This window comes from Macaca mulatta, chromosome 11 (assembly GCF_049350105.2).
Source record: "Macaca mulatta isolate MMU2019108-1 chromosome 11, T2T-MMU8v2.0, whole genome shotgun sequence".
In the NCBI taxonomy this organism is placed as follows: domain Eukaryota; kingdom Metazoa; phylum Chordata; class Mammalia; order Primates; family Cercopithecidae; genus Macaca; species Macaca mulatta.
This window is the reverse complement of record NC_133416.1, coordinates 124,729,292-124,744,819: the sequence shown is the minus strand read 5'-3', so window position 1 is coordinate 124,744,819 and position 15,528 is coordinate 124,729,292. Positions and strand designations below refer to the sequence as shown.

Here is a 15,528-nt window from a genome sequence, read left to right as displayed (position 1 = left end):
GAATGCATTTGAGAGAGCAACATGTCACAACTTCTGCATCTCAGAAACTCTCCCTGGAAGAATCTAGCCAGCCCCAGGTCCCCACAGAGACCTTCATGCTAGAGGCTGTCATCCTGCATGACCTCACTTTTAATGATGATTTGAGATATGCACCCCCTCTCCCCCCGACTGCTCACTTCCCCTGTGTTAATGAGCCAGTTCCTAGGAGTCTTGAGTCAATGAAGATCTCAGACGGGGTCTGCTTAGATTTCGGACCCACATGGAAAGCTCTGCCTTGCTAAGGACTTCCAGTGAAAGAAGGGAGCCGGCGTCCTTCCACGTCTAAGAATTTACCTAAGGAATAAATTAATGTGGGTGAAGGGAGATATTCCCAGTATCTACCCAAAGATGTTCATGGCAGCATTGTTCATAATGGTGGAAGAGGGAACTGACCGCCCAAGGCCCATCAGCAAGGAGGTGGTTGTATATACTTTGATACATAGGATGGGATGATATGTTCCAATTACACTGGAGTTCTTTAGGGTTCTGGAACACCCTGAATGGGGCCCTTGTTGGAACTTTGTCCTTGCTTCTCCTTCTGCCTAGATATTCTCCTTGTTCACATAGCTGGATCCTTCATGTCACGTAGATCCTAGCTCACAGTTTACCTGCAGTAAGATCTGTCTTGTCTTTGATGCATCCTCTATTTTAATTATTTGTACAATGCTTATCACGATCTTTAGTTTTTCTTATTTATTGAACTCATTTATTGTCTCCTTTCCCTACCAAAGTGCAAGCTCCAGGAGGGAAGGGACCTTGTCGGTCTTGTTCCATGCCAAGCACAGAACCTAGGCATCATAGGTGACAGAAAAACAGTAGATTATCATTATTTGTGTATTACTGAAATGTATTTGTAATCCCCCAAATCAATACTCACAGCACTTTCACAGTTATTCATGGACATGCAGAGTGGGGAAAACTCTGAGTTGCCCGATGCACATGTTCCCAGCTTAGGTCAAACAAAGGATGCTCTGCCTCTGTTTTGGCCTCATACAGAGAAGCCTTGAGGACAGAGATTGAGCCAGAGTGGGCAGCACAGGGTAGCATAAGACGCTGCACCTCTGGGGCCAGTTGGATGAGATTTGAATCCCAACTCTGGAACTCGTTAGTAGGGTTGCCTCAGACAAGTCACTTAACACTTCTGAGCCTCATAGTCTATTATGTAAAATAAAACAGAATCTATTAGGATAAGTTGTTTTCAGAGCTTAAAATTATAAACTATGTGAAGGATGTGTGCATGTGTACATATTTCCCCAGGAGCAATGATTCAGTATTCTACTAATTCCATGTTCCAGTGACTTTATAGAACATAACTGCCATGAATAGCAAGAATCCACAGTGTCATTGAATGAAGATGGGCAAGAAGGTGGGTGCCTCAGAGGCAATGGAATTCAATGATGGTTTGGATCCTGAGTGTTTCTCTAGAGCAGTCTTCCCTGTACCTCCTACTGGGTTTCTGCCTCCAGTAGGTGGTCAGGCAGTGCTCAATGGGGGAAGCAAGAAGGGCAGCAGAGATGGCTCCAGAGACATGGGGTCAGTGCTAGGGGGGCTGGTCCTCCCTGGGCTATGAAACAGAGCTCATCCTGTGCTTTGCTTCTCCAGACGGGAGGACAAACTGCGTATCCAGAATGGCTGGCTGTGCCACCTGGCACCAGAGATCATCCGCCAGCTGTCCCCCGACACAGAGGAGGATAAGCTCCCCTTCTCCAAGCACTCTGACGTCTTTGCCCTTGGGTAAGTGGGCCCTGCCCTGGCCATTGAGAGCCACAGCCTGGGCAGAGGGGCACTTGTCAAGTCTTTCAATGGTTTTGGAAGGGCCAGGGTGTACCTGTCTACAGGGCCAAGGTGGCTGGATTTTGGGGTGAGAATGGAGGAATCTGAGTAGGGTATACTAGAAAGAATGACCCTAACAAACTTGTGTGCCTGGTTTCCAATGGATTATGTGGCCATAACAAGTTACCCAACTCATTTACTTATTCAGTAGCTATTTGTTGACTGCCTGCTATGTGCTAGGATTGTAGCAGATGCAGGGGACACAAGACTCAGTGTTGTATTAGTTATGACTGCGTAACAAATTATGCCAAAACTTAGCCACTGAAAACATTTCTTATCTTAAGTTTCTGTGGTCAAGAATTTGGGAATGGCTTAGCTGATTGGTTCTGAGTGGGCTTTTATGAGGTTGCAGTCAAGATATTGGCTAGGGCTGTGGTCTCATCTGAAGGCTCACCAGGCTGGGGATCCAGTTCCATGGTGGCCCACTCGCACGGCTGTTGGAAGGAGGCCTCAGTTCTTCAACCCTTGGGCCTGTGTATAGGCTGCTTGAATGACTTCACAGCATGGTGGCTACAAGCCTCATTGTCATTTATGATCTAGTCTCATAAATTTACATATCATTGTTTCTACCATATTCTGTTTGTTAAAAGCAAGTTGCTAAATCCAGTCCACACCTAAGGGGAGAAGAATTAAGCTCTATCTTATACATGATGGAGTATCAAAGAATATACTGGACATATTAAAAACACCAGAGGCCCCTACTCTCTCTTTCTAGTGGAAAGCAGATAAGGAAACATTCAACTTTAGCAAAGTATGATAACTGCTATTCTGAGAATAAACACAGGACTGTGGGAATAAAAAAGGAATCAAATCCACTCTGGGAGGTCAGGGAGGGCTTCCAGGAGATGATAATCCTGAGCCTAAGTTAAAGGTTGAGTACAAGGGCAGGGTGAGGTGTTCCAGATCAAAAGAATGTGCAAAAAGGTGCAAAAATAAAAGAACACATTGCCCACATGGAAGAATATGTAGAAGGGTTGGGGGAGGAAAGGGAGCTGATAGATGAAGAGTCAGGAAAAAATTAGGCTGGGGGTGGTGAGATAAGAGACTAGAGAGGGAAGCACAGTCAATCCTGCGAGGACCTAAAGGTTGAGTTAAGAAGGTTTCATTTCATCTTCAGTGCACTAAGGAGCCATTGATGGTTATTAAGCTCTGGGGGAACGGGGAGTGACATAATCCTAATTGAGTTTTAGATCAGTCAGATCACTCTGGCTGCTGTGTAGAGAATGGAATGAAGAAGGAGAGGATGGGAGCCGGATGTCCAATACCCAGGGAAATGCTGGCAGCCTTCACTGAATCAGAGCCTGTGGGTATGAAAGCTGAGAATGGATATCAGAAGCACACATAGGAGGTGGAAGCAACAGAGCTTGATCATGGATTGAATTTGGGTGGTGCCTAGATAGCTGCTTTAAGCAACCAGATGGAGAGTGGCATCATTCACTAAGGTGGAGACCGTGGAGGTGCGGCAGGGTTGGGGCATGCCAGGGAGGCAAAGAGGTCAGATTTAGACACAGTGAGTTTGAGCTGTCTTGGAGATGACAAATGCAACCACCAAAACACAGCTGTCTCTACATGACTAGTATAGAAAAGAGGAGTTTAGGACTTGTCAGCAAGTAGGTAACTGCAGCCACAGACAGAATGAGATGTCTTTGGAAGTACAGTAGGAGAAGAAGGGCCCAGGACACAGCCCCAGGATACAGGGCAGAGTGCCTTGAGAAAGTATAGCCAGAAAGGCTTCTAGGCTCCCATGACCATGCAAATCCTTGCCTAATCTTGTCCACAGGTGGTTGCAATGGCTGGGGGAGATAACACTGGGGAAGCTGTTTGAGAAAGTTGCAGGCCTGCAGATGAGTGCAATTAGACTTAACACCATCGAGAGATGTTACAGAGAGTCTTCCTTGGAAAAGGGCCCCCACTGCGTCCTCACTGAAAAACCCTGAGGAGATATTTCTGGAAGATCAGAATTCTCAACATCTGTTGCTTGGGCCACTTTAGAGGAAGTCAGTCGGCCTGATTATTTTATGCCCAAATCTTTATCTAGTTAATATTGTTATCTGAAACCAAATTGCAATAATTACGTTGGTATAGTTTAGTGTAAATTTAGCAAAAGAAAAAAAAATGTGATTAACAAAATGTACCGGAATAATTGGTTTTCTGCTGGAGTTTTCATCTTCAGCAATTCTTTTTTCCTTAAAGTGAGTTTCTCTTGAAAGTTGGGTTTAAAAGGAAGTTTTAATGAGGCTTTTATTTCTGACACTGCTGAATTCTGAAGGACCCGGCGCTCTGGGTTTCCTGCCAATTAGGTGCATCCTGTTGCTGGGGAACCTCGTGCTCAGAAATGACTTAGAACAAAAACGAATTTTTTAAAGAGGGCTGAGCACTGTGTTAAGTCTTTTATGTGCACTGTCTCACAGAATTTTTACAAGCACCCTTCAAAGCAGATACCATGTTGCTCCCAATTGACAGGTGAGAAAACTGAGGCTTCAGATGGCTCAGTGACATGCCTTACAGTGATGATTGATGGTGCTGAGATTCACCTGGAATATCCTGTACTCTAGAGTTGGAGCTTTTAACCATAGAGCCCTGATGGGTTTAGGATTTATTTTGCCACTCAAAGGCCTATTTCTCTCAACTGTAAATCAAGGATAATGAATCCATCGAGGTGTTCTAAAAATTGAGTGAGAAAACATTTGTAAGGTACCCAGCACAGGGAATAACTCAAGGCATCCTTCCCCCTTTCACATGAGTGGTGGATGAGTCTGTTGATGCCTCCTTCACCAGACTCCAGTCACCAACCACAAGCTTGCGCCTCCCAAATTTTGCATTTTCCTGATTACAAAGGACTGTTAAATAGGATGGAGTCTAAGCTTCCTAGTATAGCACGTTGGCTAGTGGCACCATCTTGGAGTCAGACAGACTAAGTTCAACTTCTGGCTGCCCTTCCTGTTTGCTGTGTTATCTTGGGAAAGACACACAACCTTTCTGGGCATCAGTTTCCTCATCTATGAAAGGGGGATAATATTAATAATAATGCCTTCTGTTTTAAAATTTAGGTTTTGTTATTATTCAGGCAGCATGAGGCCAACAGTCGTCATTGAAAAGATGGTTTGTTACTCACAGTTCCAGAGGGGGCGTGTCACACCATGCAGTGTCCACAGAGGGCAGCACCAGGGTTGGTCTGGCAGCAGAGGAAATGTGAGGAAAATGTTGGGAAGAGCCTTTATTGTGGTTTTCTTGGGAAGGAGCAGGGGAGGCAGGGTAAGAAGGCTTAGGATTGATTCGTTTGAATGATTTCAGCAGGCTCATAGCATATAGGGGCTGGGGAATATTGGCCCAGAGCTTGCAAGCCCAATTAAGGAGGTAGTTGGCAGTATGAGTGTGAGCTCTGGATTATCTGATTAGCCTGTGAAAGGTGTGTTCACAGGTGAGCCCTTTACTATCTCCAGGAATTGGCTATTCCTGGAAGGGGCAGAATCTCCAGGGTCAGCAAAGCCCCAAGTAGTCAAAGCATCAGAATAAAAAGACATGCTTAATAGACCTCCCTCAGCAAAAAACTTAGAGTAGTGTCTAGTGCAGAGTAAAAACTAAATAAGTATGATTATTTATTAGGATAACTATAATCTTTTAGTACCTTCTCTTGAGAGCTTTCTGATCACCTAAACTGACATTCCAACACCTGAGCATCACCACTCCTTACCCACCCCAGAGGTATAAGGTTGTCAGGTAGAAGGAAGATGTAACTATGAAGTGAAACCCTAACAATAGTTGATTTGACACAGTGCTCTGATCAGTAAAGAGGATAGCAGAGTGCTTTGTGTTCTTTAAAGCAAACTTACATGAAATCTTACAGTGGAGGAAAGATCACTTTCTAGAATTGTTTCAGATGTTTCCTAAGTTGGGGAATCTTGTGCTCAAAGCACTGAGATCTGTCAACATGGTACAGCTCAGTGACAACCCAGCATCCCGTTTCATCCACTGTGGTCCTCACTGCTATTCACACTTCATAGCATCATTTATGCACCACCTGGCCCATCACCCCATTCATGACACATGCTACTCACTAGAGCAATCCTTTCTCCGTTAATTACAATGTCACGATTTGTGAAACAGAAGATAATGTGGTAAATCCCTCTAGAATAATCCTAGCATGGAGTTGTTTTGGCATTCAGAGTCCCAGATAAACATCCTTCCACTGCAATGTTATCATTATTCTCATTTATCAGGTAAGAAAACCTGCACTCACAGAAGTGAAGTGACATACCCAGGAAACCTACCCTATTATACTACTAGTATAAATAGAATCAGGACTTGAACCCAAGTCACTCTCAAACCTCTTTTTTTCTTTCCACCATTCCGCAGGATGGTTTATACTTAGAAAAAAAAAAGTATAAAAGAAAAAAATCCTAATCTGTCACCCAGAGTTAGTTATTGTTAACATTTTGCTATGCTTTACTTTATTCTCTTGTTCATACACATATGATTTTTTAGAAAGCAATATCAAACCTTACATACAGTCTCATATCCTGCTTTTTTTTAACCTAAGGTTATGTACTGAGCATTTTTTATGTCAGCAAAATTTCATTGAAATGTTTTTATAATAATACAGCATTTCATCTTATTTTATGGATTTAACATAATACATATAACCAATTCCTCTTATTGGACAATTGTGTTTTTACTTTTTTTCAATATTATATATAATTCTCTGGGAATATCCTTATAAATAAATTTTTGTACCCCTAATTATTTATTTGCAATGATTTTCTAGAATCATTGCAAGTAGAATCAGGGACAAAGATCCTAATCACATTGTATTTAACTATTCATTAGAAGATATCCTGGGATAAACATGACTTCTAAGACATTAAGAAAGCTTTAGGTGTGTCCCACGTGGCAAAATACCTACCCCATGAGGAAGAAACTGGGGAGAAGAATGGGTGCCAGGAGGCTGGCTGGGTGGGTGTGTGTTAATAATGGAGGTACAAGATTGCAAGTGACACACCACACCAACACCCCTTTAACAACGTCTGCCAACAGCACGATCTGGTATGAACTCCACGCCAGGGAATGGCCTTTCAAGACCCAACCGGCAGAGGCAATAATATGGCAAATGGGCACAGGCATGAAACCCAACCTCAGCCAGATTGGCATGGGAAAAGAAATCTCGGTAAGTCCCAAGATAGGGCCAGACCTGGGGGATGAGGGGAGACACAGACACAGTCATAGGCCTTCTTTTTACTATGTGTTAAGGTTACAAATGCTTTCATAGGGTGACCAAAAAAATATGCATCACAACCTTGTCAGACAGCAGTTTGAAGCTTAAAAGGCAAGGCTGCTGCACTGTGCCTGCAATTTCAGGTACCTGCCACCAGGGGCACAGTAACACGTGGTCAGGTTTTTCCTGACTATGGGTTGCTGAGTTAGGTAGAACCTATATATCCCTCTTTTTCTGCTATTTTTAAAAGATATGAATTAAAACATCACAAATATTAATGGTTCTAATTTTATTTGCATCTACATAATAATTTAAGGCATTATCTAACTCAGAACAAGACATACAGAAACAGAGAAGCCTGGGTATATATTAACAATCTTCCTCTAAAACACAGCAGGAAGAATCCTCTCTTTTGATCAGAAGACACACAAGTCAGAGAAGGAGTAATTATATGTTACGTTTTGAAGGATTACCTGCACCTAGGTGATGAAGAGATTACTAAAAGTAACTTTTCTTCTCTGACTTTGAAGGGCTCTTATAGTATTGAGATATGGATGGAGACCCCAGGATTCCCTTTTATCCCTTCTGTTAAGAAAAATGTCAAGAAACTGTTTGGGAAGTATTGTTGATCTCAGTGTATCCTAGACCTTCTAGAATAGAGCTTACCTGGCTGTTATTTGGGTTCAGAAAATACATGGGAAGAAGGATGGATGGATGGTAATGGATGGATGGATGGATGGATGGATGGATGGATGGATGGATGAATGGATGGATGGATAATGAAGGATGAAGAATGAAGGAGTGAATTGATATAGATGGGTGGATGTATAGATGCATGCATGATGGGTGGATGAGTGGATGAATGGATGGATGGATGATATATGGGTGGATGGATGGATGAAAGATGGAAGGGTGAATTGATATGGATGGGTAGATGTGTAGATACATGCTGGATGGATGGATGGATGGATGGATGGATGGATGGATGGATGATGGAGGAATATGGAAATGGGACAGATGAATGGACAAATTGGCGGACCAAATGTGATGCCAAAGAGTAATCAAAAAGTCACCATTTATGTGTAATCACCACACATTGGTTTCATTTAGGACATTCTTCTCTTCTGCTGGGCCTTTGAACAAGAAGAGAGACCTACCTTCACCAAGCTCATGGACATGCTGGAGAAACTGCCAAAGCGAAACCGCCGCCTATCTCACCCTGGACATTTCTGGAAGTCTGCAGAGTAGGTTTTCTCCCTTAGCATCTCTCCCCACTGCCTTGTCCTCTGCCCTTTGTCACCTTTTTGATCCTCTCTGCCCCTTTTTACTTCTCCCCCAACAAGCTCCTGTCCATGTGCCCACCCTTTGGCAACCACCCTTCCCTAATAGGTTTCCATTCAATGGAGTCTGTTTGGGGGTTTGGGTCCTGGAGTCTGTCCTGTGGGGTCTTGGTTCCTGCAGCTACCCTGGGTTTCTCATTGCTTATCTCTTCCTGATGAAGACTGATGCCCTGATGTGTCTGAGCATCATGCAGTGAGGTGATGCCTGAACCCACCAAGCCTCCCACATGTCAGGTATTCAGAGTACCCCTCTATGAGGCCCAGCTTTCTGGAACTCTTCCTTCTGGACCAGCAGCCTGCCCCTGTCACAGCAGATCACAGCTTCCAGCATTCTCCATTGCATGAATGCCAGAGCAGGAAAGGCTCTGAGCTTCTTACCAGAAGTATCTCTGGCTTCCTCATAAGAGGCTCCAGACCCTGCTCCTCCCTCTTGTTTCTGGCTGGAGATCAGTAGTTCTATCTGAGATAATGAGTGTGGCATCTCTTTCTGGGACCTCCCTCGCCAACCCCAGCTTCTGTGACTGAACTCTCTAGAAGGTAAGAGGGAGACAGGCCCAGATGAGGCTACTGAGGGCTCCCCATGGCTCTGCCAGTTGCTCCCAGGTATTCATGGTTGTGCACACTCACACGGACACTCTCAGGTACTCACACTCATGCAGACCCGGGAGCAGTACTTAAAAACGTACCTCTATACAAATTCTTTCACACACGGCTGCACTCAGATCTATACACACACACATCCGTATACAAAAACATTCCATGAACGCACACCCCCACATGGAAGCCTGCACACATAGGCAGACTCAGGCACATACACACAGGTACACAATCACAATCACATTACATGGCACATGAAGACATGTGTATATACACACTTGTACTACCATGGCTTACCCACTGAAGACAAGCAGTACCCACAGATATAGATACACCCACCTGTGGGCATGGTGTACCATAGCCATTGTCAGAGTCTTCCCATGAAGTGCCCCAAGGCAGCGTCCTGAAGAACAGATGTTCCCAGGGGCTGTGGACATTGGGAGGCTCTTTTTTCCTCCCTTCCCCTGCCGTTTGAGCTTGCTGAACCTGCAGGATGGAATCTCTTCGTTCCCCAGGGGCTTATCCTTTCCCCAGACCATTGGAAGGAGCATAAACTTTACAGGCAGACGTAGATTGGAATTCCCACTCCACTGTGTAATAGCTGTGTGGCCTTGGGCATGTCACTCGGCCTCTTTGAGCTATAGTTTCATGCTCTGAAAGGTGAGGGCGGTGAAACTGCTCTAGCAGAAGTGCTGTGCAGGTTCCATGTGGCCACGTGCAGAGCACCTGGTGAGCAGGTGCCTCCCACATAGCAGGCACTCACTGTAGCTCAGCTGCCGTCATCTGCCAGGAGGGAGAATGAGCCCTGTGCTGGCAGCCTGGCAGGATTTACAATGGATTGGATACGAAAACAGACAGAAGGAAGCTTTAACAAGCAAAAACTCTGCCCAGCTCAAAGGAGTGCTGGCAAGTTAGAGAATTAGTGTTGGAGCTCCAGGCAGGATCCAGCAGTTTAACTGAAGAGAGGGACTTAAAGTTTACTGGTTGGAGAGAAAAGCAGGAGGCTTCTCTTTCTATATTTTATTGTGGAGTTGGGCTGAAAAAAACAAACAAACAAACAAACAAACAAACAAACACAGGACCAGAAACTTTGTGGTCTAGCAGAATGGGATGTTGGGTTCAGTGGAATTTTCCATTCATTTCCTCTTCCATTCATTCTTTTTTTATTCAGCCTATGTGTACTGAACATCTTTTATGTGCTCGACACTGTTCTAAGTGTGAGAATACAGCGGTGAACAAAATAAATGAGTTCCTTTTGCTGCAGTGGACATCAAAGTCTGCTCATAGCAGGAGGCTATGGTGTGGATCCCAGTCCCACCCCCTCTTCCTGCATCTCTAGCTGTTATGGAGCTTTATTCCAGCCCCACACACTGGATGACCATTCCTAGTCCATGCCCAAGTGGGAAAAGTTCTGAGTTCAAATCCTGACTCTGCTGCTTCCTGGCAGTGTATCCTTGGGCAAAACACTTAACCTCTCTGAGCCTCAGTGTTTTCATCTGTGAAATTGTATGATTCTGTCATAGAAGTTCATCACTGATTATTTTCATCTTTGAAAATATTCGTAGCCTGTATTGCAGGCTCATCTCAGGCTTAAATGGGATCAGGTATGTGTGGCACTTGGCACAGAGCCCAGGGTATAGTACGACCTCAGTTAGCAGAAATCTCTTCCACGTCTTCTTGCAGAAGCCAGGAACTGTTCCTCTCAAGCCACCTGACCCTCTGAGAGGCTGCTCATTCACAACGGATGATATCATCATGTCCTTGTGACCTCTCACCACTCTCTCCCTTCTCTCCCCACTCCAGGCTGTGACCTTTGGACACCGGGACGGCGTCCAGCTGCCTGGGCTCCCGTCACCTCTCCCTCCCTGCTCTGTCCTCTGCCAGCTCAGGAGGCCAGAGACTCAGCATCAGAGGGTACCAACCCTGACCGACCTGGGAGCACTGGACAACAGCTTGGCGGCCTCCCTGCACCTCAGACTTGAGCCCTTTTCCTCGGGCAGGGTTGGGGACCCCCGAGCTAGGACTGAACCGGACCAGCCAGGGTGATGCATTATTGGTCAGTGCGGCCCAGGGAACAGCACAAATGAAAGCACTGCAGGCTGCACGTGGTGCCTTTGGGCTATGGGACTAGGACAGGAGGCCCCACGTGGGCGGGCTTGCAGCTGGGGCTAAGTGTGTGTGTGTCTGTGTGTTCGACGCTGTTCACTCTTGTTTCACCTTGACAAGCAAGAGCCAGACTGCCCCGGTGATGGGGCACCCCTCAGTTCTGTCTTTGTGTGGTGGTTTCCAGCTGTGCCATCTGGGAAGCTAAGAGGAGGGGTACAGAGCCGAGCGGTGGCTTAGTCAAGGCTGCTGAGCCAAGATCGAGTAGGGAAGGTCGGGAGTGGCTAAGCCCGTTCCTTTGGAAATATCTGTTTTCAGATACCCCAACCCAAGCCTGTCATGGCATGTGGCACCTTTGCGTAGAGCTCTGAAGTACAATAGGAAAGTTAGAACGTCTTTTGAGTGCTGGGTCTCTCTGGGGGACCTATGCCCCCATTTCTGCTGTTTCCTCCTGTTCTCTGAGAGTAGCACCCCTTTTCACCTCACTGCCCCCACCTCCTTGCCATTTGGAAAGCCAAGATGACTTCTGAGGGGCTCCTTAGAGCTCACTATCATTCAGGGCACCCCCTGAAGTCTGGTCCCTGAGAATCAGGGCTCTGGGCAGGGAATTCTAGGACATTCCTTTTCTTCTCTCTTCTCTGCTGCTCACACCAGTGAAGCTTATTCCCCAACCGTGGTGGATGAGGGTCCTTGGGATATGTCCATGTTGGGTTATGTGGTTGTACCTGTGATAACACGTTTGCAAAAGATTTCCCTGCCTTTCACCCTTAAGCAGTCCTGTTGGGAAAGCACAAAGGGGGATGTCGTTTGTTACAGTTCTGTGTTCTCCACTCTAGCCTGGTGCGGGGTCCTGGAGTGGCTTTCCCATCGGAAGCCTGTGTCCCTCACCTGTGTGTGTTCCCTCAGTGCCCCACCTTTCCTCCCTCCTCTTGCTCCCAGCCTGGGCCGGCGACTCTTCCTGACCATGTTGGGGAAACCACTGGTGTTCTGCAGGAAGGGTGCCGGGAGCAGGCTGGGCATGCAGATGGGAGACGAGAGCCTCTGGGTCATTTGCCCATGTTTTCAAAGCCCTGACCCCCTGAATGTGACCTGGTACAAAAGGGAAATCTGTCCCCAAGCAGAGCAATAGCAGGAGTATCTGGGCAGTGAACAGGGAGCTCAGGGCGGCCCACAGCCCCTCTGTATTTCCTGGGTACTGCCTGGGCCTTAGTCTTCTTGTAGCTGCTATCTATCCAGGCATCTCCCTCCTAGAGAGCCAGAGAGAGGACCTAGAACTTCAAAACCCTTACCTGATCTTACTCCCAAAATCCAAACAGACCTATAGGGATCTCTTCCCCACCTTGGCTGGCTCTCAGACTGGTTCATGCTCTGGGGGCCAAACCTGCTTCCACACTGGGAAGAATGATGAGACCAGTCATGCTTCGCAGAAGCCTGGCTACAGGAAACCCCTGTGTTTCCCAAAGGGCCCTCCCGAATTGCCTTTCCAACACTCCCAGCTATCTGGGACTACAGGACTAAAGACCCCGGCTTGGGCTGCTCCTAAGTGGACATTGCTCTTCTGGGGACATCTGTGGCTCTTGGCTTGACATGTGTGTGTCTTGGAGGCATTTTATACATGTTTGCCTGAGCCCCAGCCACTCTGGGGTTGCTGGGGATGGCTCTTGTCAATGGACACCTCCCCATCCCGACACAACACTCTGTGTCCCAGCCCTTGGCCTGGACTTGCACCTGCCTTGGCTCTGCCCAGCAGCCTACTGAGTGCCTGAAACCCAACCACTCACTTCTCTTCCATCACACCAGGACTTCTTGGGTCCACGGACTCCAGTCCTTGTCATGTTCCCTTGTGCCAAGAGAAAGGATACGAGGAAGGAAAAGGTAGCCAGGGTCTACTACCCTGCAGCTAAAATGTCCACAAGAACTGGCACCTTCTCACTCTTGCCTCTTCTGTTTCCAGAATTAGCTAAAATATCCAACCACAGCCTTTGGCAAGGCCTAGCATGGTGTCCAACAGTTGATTTTTGCATTCATTCATGAGCACCAGTTTGGGATTAAGGACAGGGCCTGAGTGATCCAGGGGGAAAACCCAGCCCTTTGTGGAACAGGGTGCCTTGAGTCCATCCCTGAATCTGTGTCATTTGCTCTTGACTTCTCGATCTTTCCCCACTTCACTATTCTGTCCCCACGTGCATTGGTCTCTGCTGCAGCGAGGCCAGGCTCCTGGCCTTCAGTCCCTTGCTGACATCCCTGCCCTGTCCCCCCTACACTTCCCTGACTTGTTGAGAAGCCAGCTCTAATTTGCACACATTTAAATCCAGGAAGAACCAGACCACTGCTTTCCCTGCTGGCCTCCATCTTTATTCACTGATGAAGTTTTGGGAGGAGGTTATATTCATCTTATGCAGGGAGGAAAAAAAGAGGAAAGAGGCTGTATATTTTTACATCATAATTACCAGCCTCACCTTCAACTCATTCTATACAATCCACATGACCAAGATTTGTGTATTTGCCCTTGTCCCGTCACAGCTGCACACAGGTGCCCAGTATACACAAGTCACTGACTCAACAGCAAGTTGTTCCAGTCTGTCTTGCTTTTAGCAAACCCCTTAGCTTCCCAAGGGGACCAGTCCACAGGGTGAAGATTCACCAGGAAGCCTTGGCTTTGCAGAGAGAAACATCTCAGCTTTCTTTAAAGGGCATGTGGATTTGCATATAAATTTCACTCAACTCTTCCAGAGTACAGGTTGTTCACAAAACCAAGGAGTTTCCTTCTTGGCCTCCTGTGGGAGGACATGCTCCTTGTGTCCCCATCCCCAGAGCCAAGCTGGAAACCCAAAGTCATTGCTTAGATCCATTTCGTCCTAGTATTCCTTTTACTGATCAAAGAGAAAATTTTCATCTTGCCCTGGACCCCCCATCCTCACCCCATCCATTTGTCTCCACAGCTACCTTGGATTGTCAGTCAACAGAAGTCCTTGACTGATATTGATCACTAGACTTTTGTATCCAGAAAACCTAGTTCTTCCCTTTTTCTCACTCCCATGCCATATACACACATCATGTCCCTCCCACAAACACACAAAACCAGCCTTCTCTCACCTTCCACCATTCCTATCTCCACCTACAGATGATCATCAAAGGCACACGGAGGAAGTAGTAAACACAGAGCTTAGGCCAATCATTATCTTGAGAAATCTAAACCCAGGGCTGCCAGCCTATGCTCCATAGGCCATATCCAGCCTGCCAAATTGTTTTTACATGTTTTAATTGAGGAAAAATCAAAAGAATAATAGTTCATGACATGAAAATTCTGTAACATTCAAATTTCATGTCAATAAACAAAATGTTATTGGAGCACAGCCACCTCTCCATGTACACAACCACGGCCGCTCCGTGCTACAGTGAGGGAGCCGGCTATTTGCAACAGAGACGATGTGGCCCCCACAGTCAGAAACATTTACAATCTGGCCCTTTCCTAACTTTGCTAGCCTTTGATAGAGAGGGTTGGATATGGCTCTCAGGGGAAGAACAGGAAGCTGGAGGGGGAGAGAACTTGTTTCATTGGAAGAAGGCCAGCTTGGCCCAGGATTCAGCACACCGCCTCGGGCAGTAGAGAACTCCCTGTCCTTGGATAGGGTGGAGCAGAGGTTGACTTCTTGGCCTGTGTGATTCGGAGGCAATTCAGGCCCTGAAGGCTGGATCGACTCCCTGGACTTTAATACTCTTAGTTTGCTAAGGGTGGCCATAATAACAAAATATCACAGACGGAGTGGCTTAAACAACACGAATTTACTCCTCACACTTCTTGAGGCTGGAAATCCCAAGATCAAGGTGTCAGCAGGGTTGGTTTCTAGTGAGGGCTCTCTCTTTGGCTTACAGACAGCTGCCTTCTGATCATGACCTCACGTGGCCTTTCCTCTGTGACTGCACATCCCCATTATCTCTTCATCTTCTGATAAGGACAATAATCTTATTAGATTAGGGTTCCAATGCTTTGTGATTTTATTCCCATCCCTGGCTTTCTTTCTCCATGCTGGTTCTCAATCTTGAGTTCTCAAATATGCCCTCCCTGTCCTCATCCTATGCACACCTTCACTTCACACATCCATCCCCTGCAGGCTGGTCTTGTTCCACTGTGCCATCAGTATGCCCAAGCCCTCTTCAGCTCTGTGAGGCTCCTAGGACTGCTGCAGCAAACCACCACCCACTGGGGCCTAAAACAACGGATATATCATCCCTCCCCCATCTGGACACCAGAAGTCCAAAATCAAAGTGTTAGCGGGGCCGTGCTCCCCCTGAAATCTGTAAGGGAATCCTTCCTGGTGGCTTCTGAACTCCTGGTGCTTTCCTGGTCATCACTGGCATTCCTTGGCTTGCAGCCATGTCAGGCCAATCCCTGCCCTCATC

At 46.6% G+C, this 15,528-nt stretch overlaps 1 protein-coding gene across 2 annotated transcripts in view; it reads left to right on the top strand.

The window, feature by feature from the left end:
* Positions 1-14,399, top strand: part of KSR2 (kinase suppressor of ras 2) — a 508,355-nt gene extending 493,956 nt beyond the window's left edge. The window contains exons 17-20 of one of the 2 annotated variants that reach the window (XM_028829955.2): positions 1,642-1,773; positions 6,907-7,036; positions 8,195-8,328; positions 10,825-14,399. In XM_028829955.2, the coding sequence (XP_028685788.1) occupies positions 1,642-1,773; positions 6,907-7,036; positions 8,195-8,328; positions 10,825-10,831 (403 nt within the window). In that variant the 3' untranslated portion in view covers positions 10,832-14,399. Of the gene's footprint in view, positions 1-1,641; positions 1,774-6,906; positions 7,037-8,194; positions 8,333-10,824 lie in introns of those variants that run through there. The other variant, XM_077955340.1, reaches the window with a different exon arrangement.
* Positions 14,400-15,528: the final 1,129 nt, after the last annotated feature.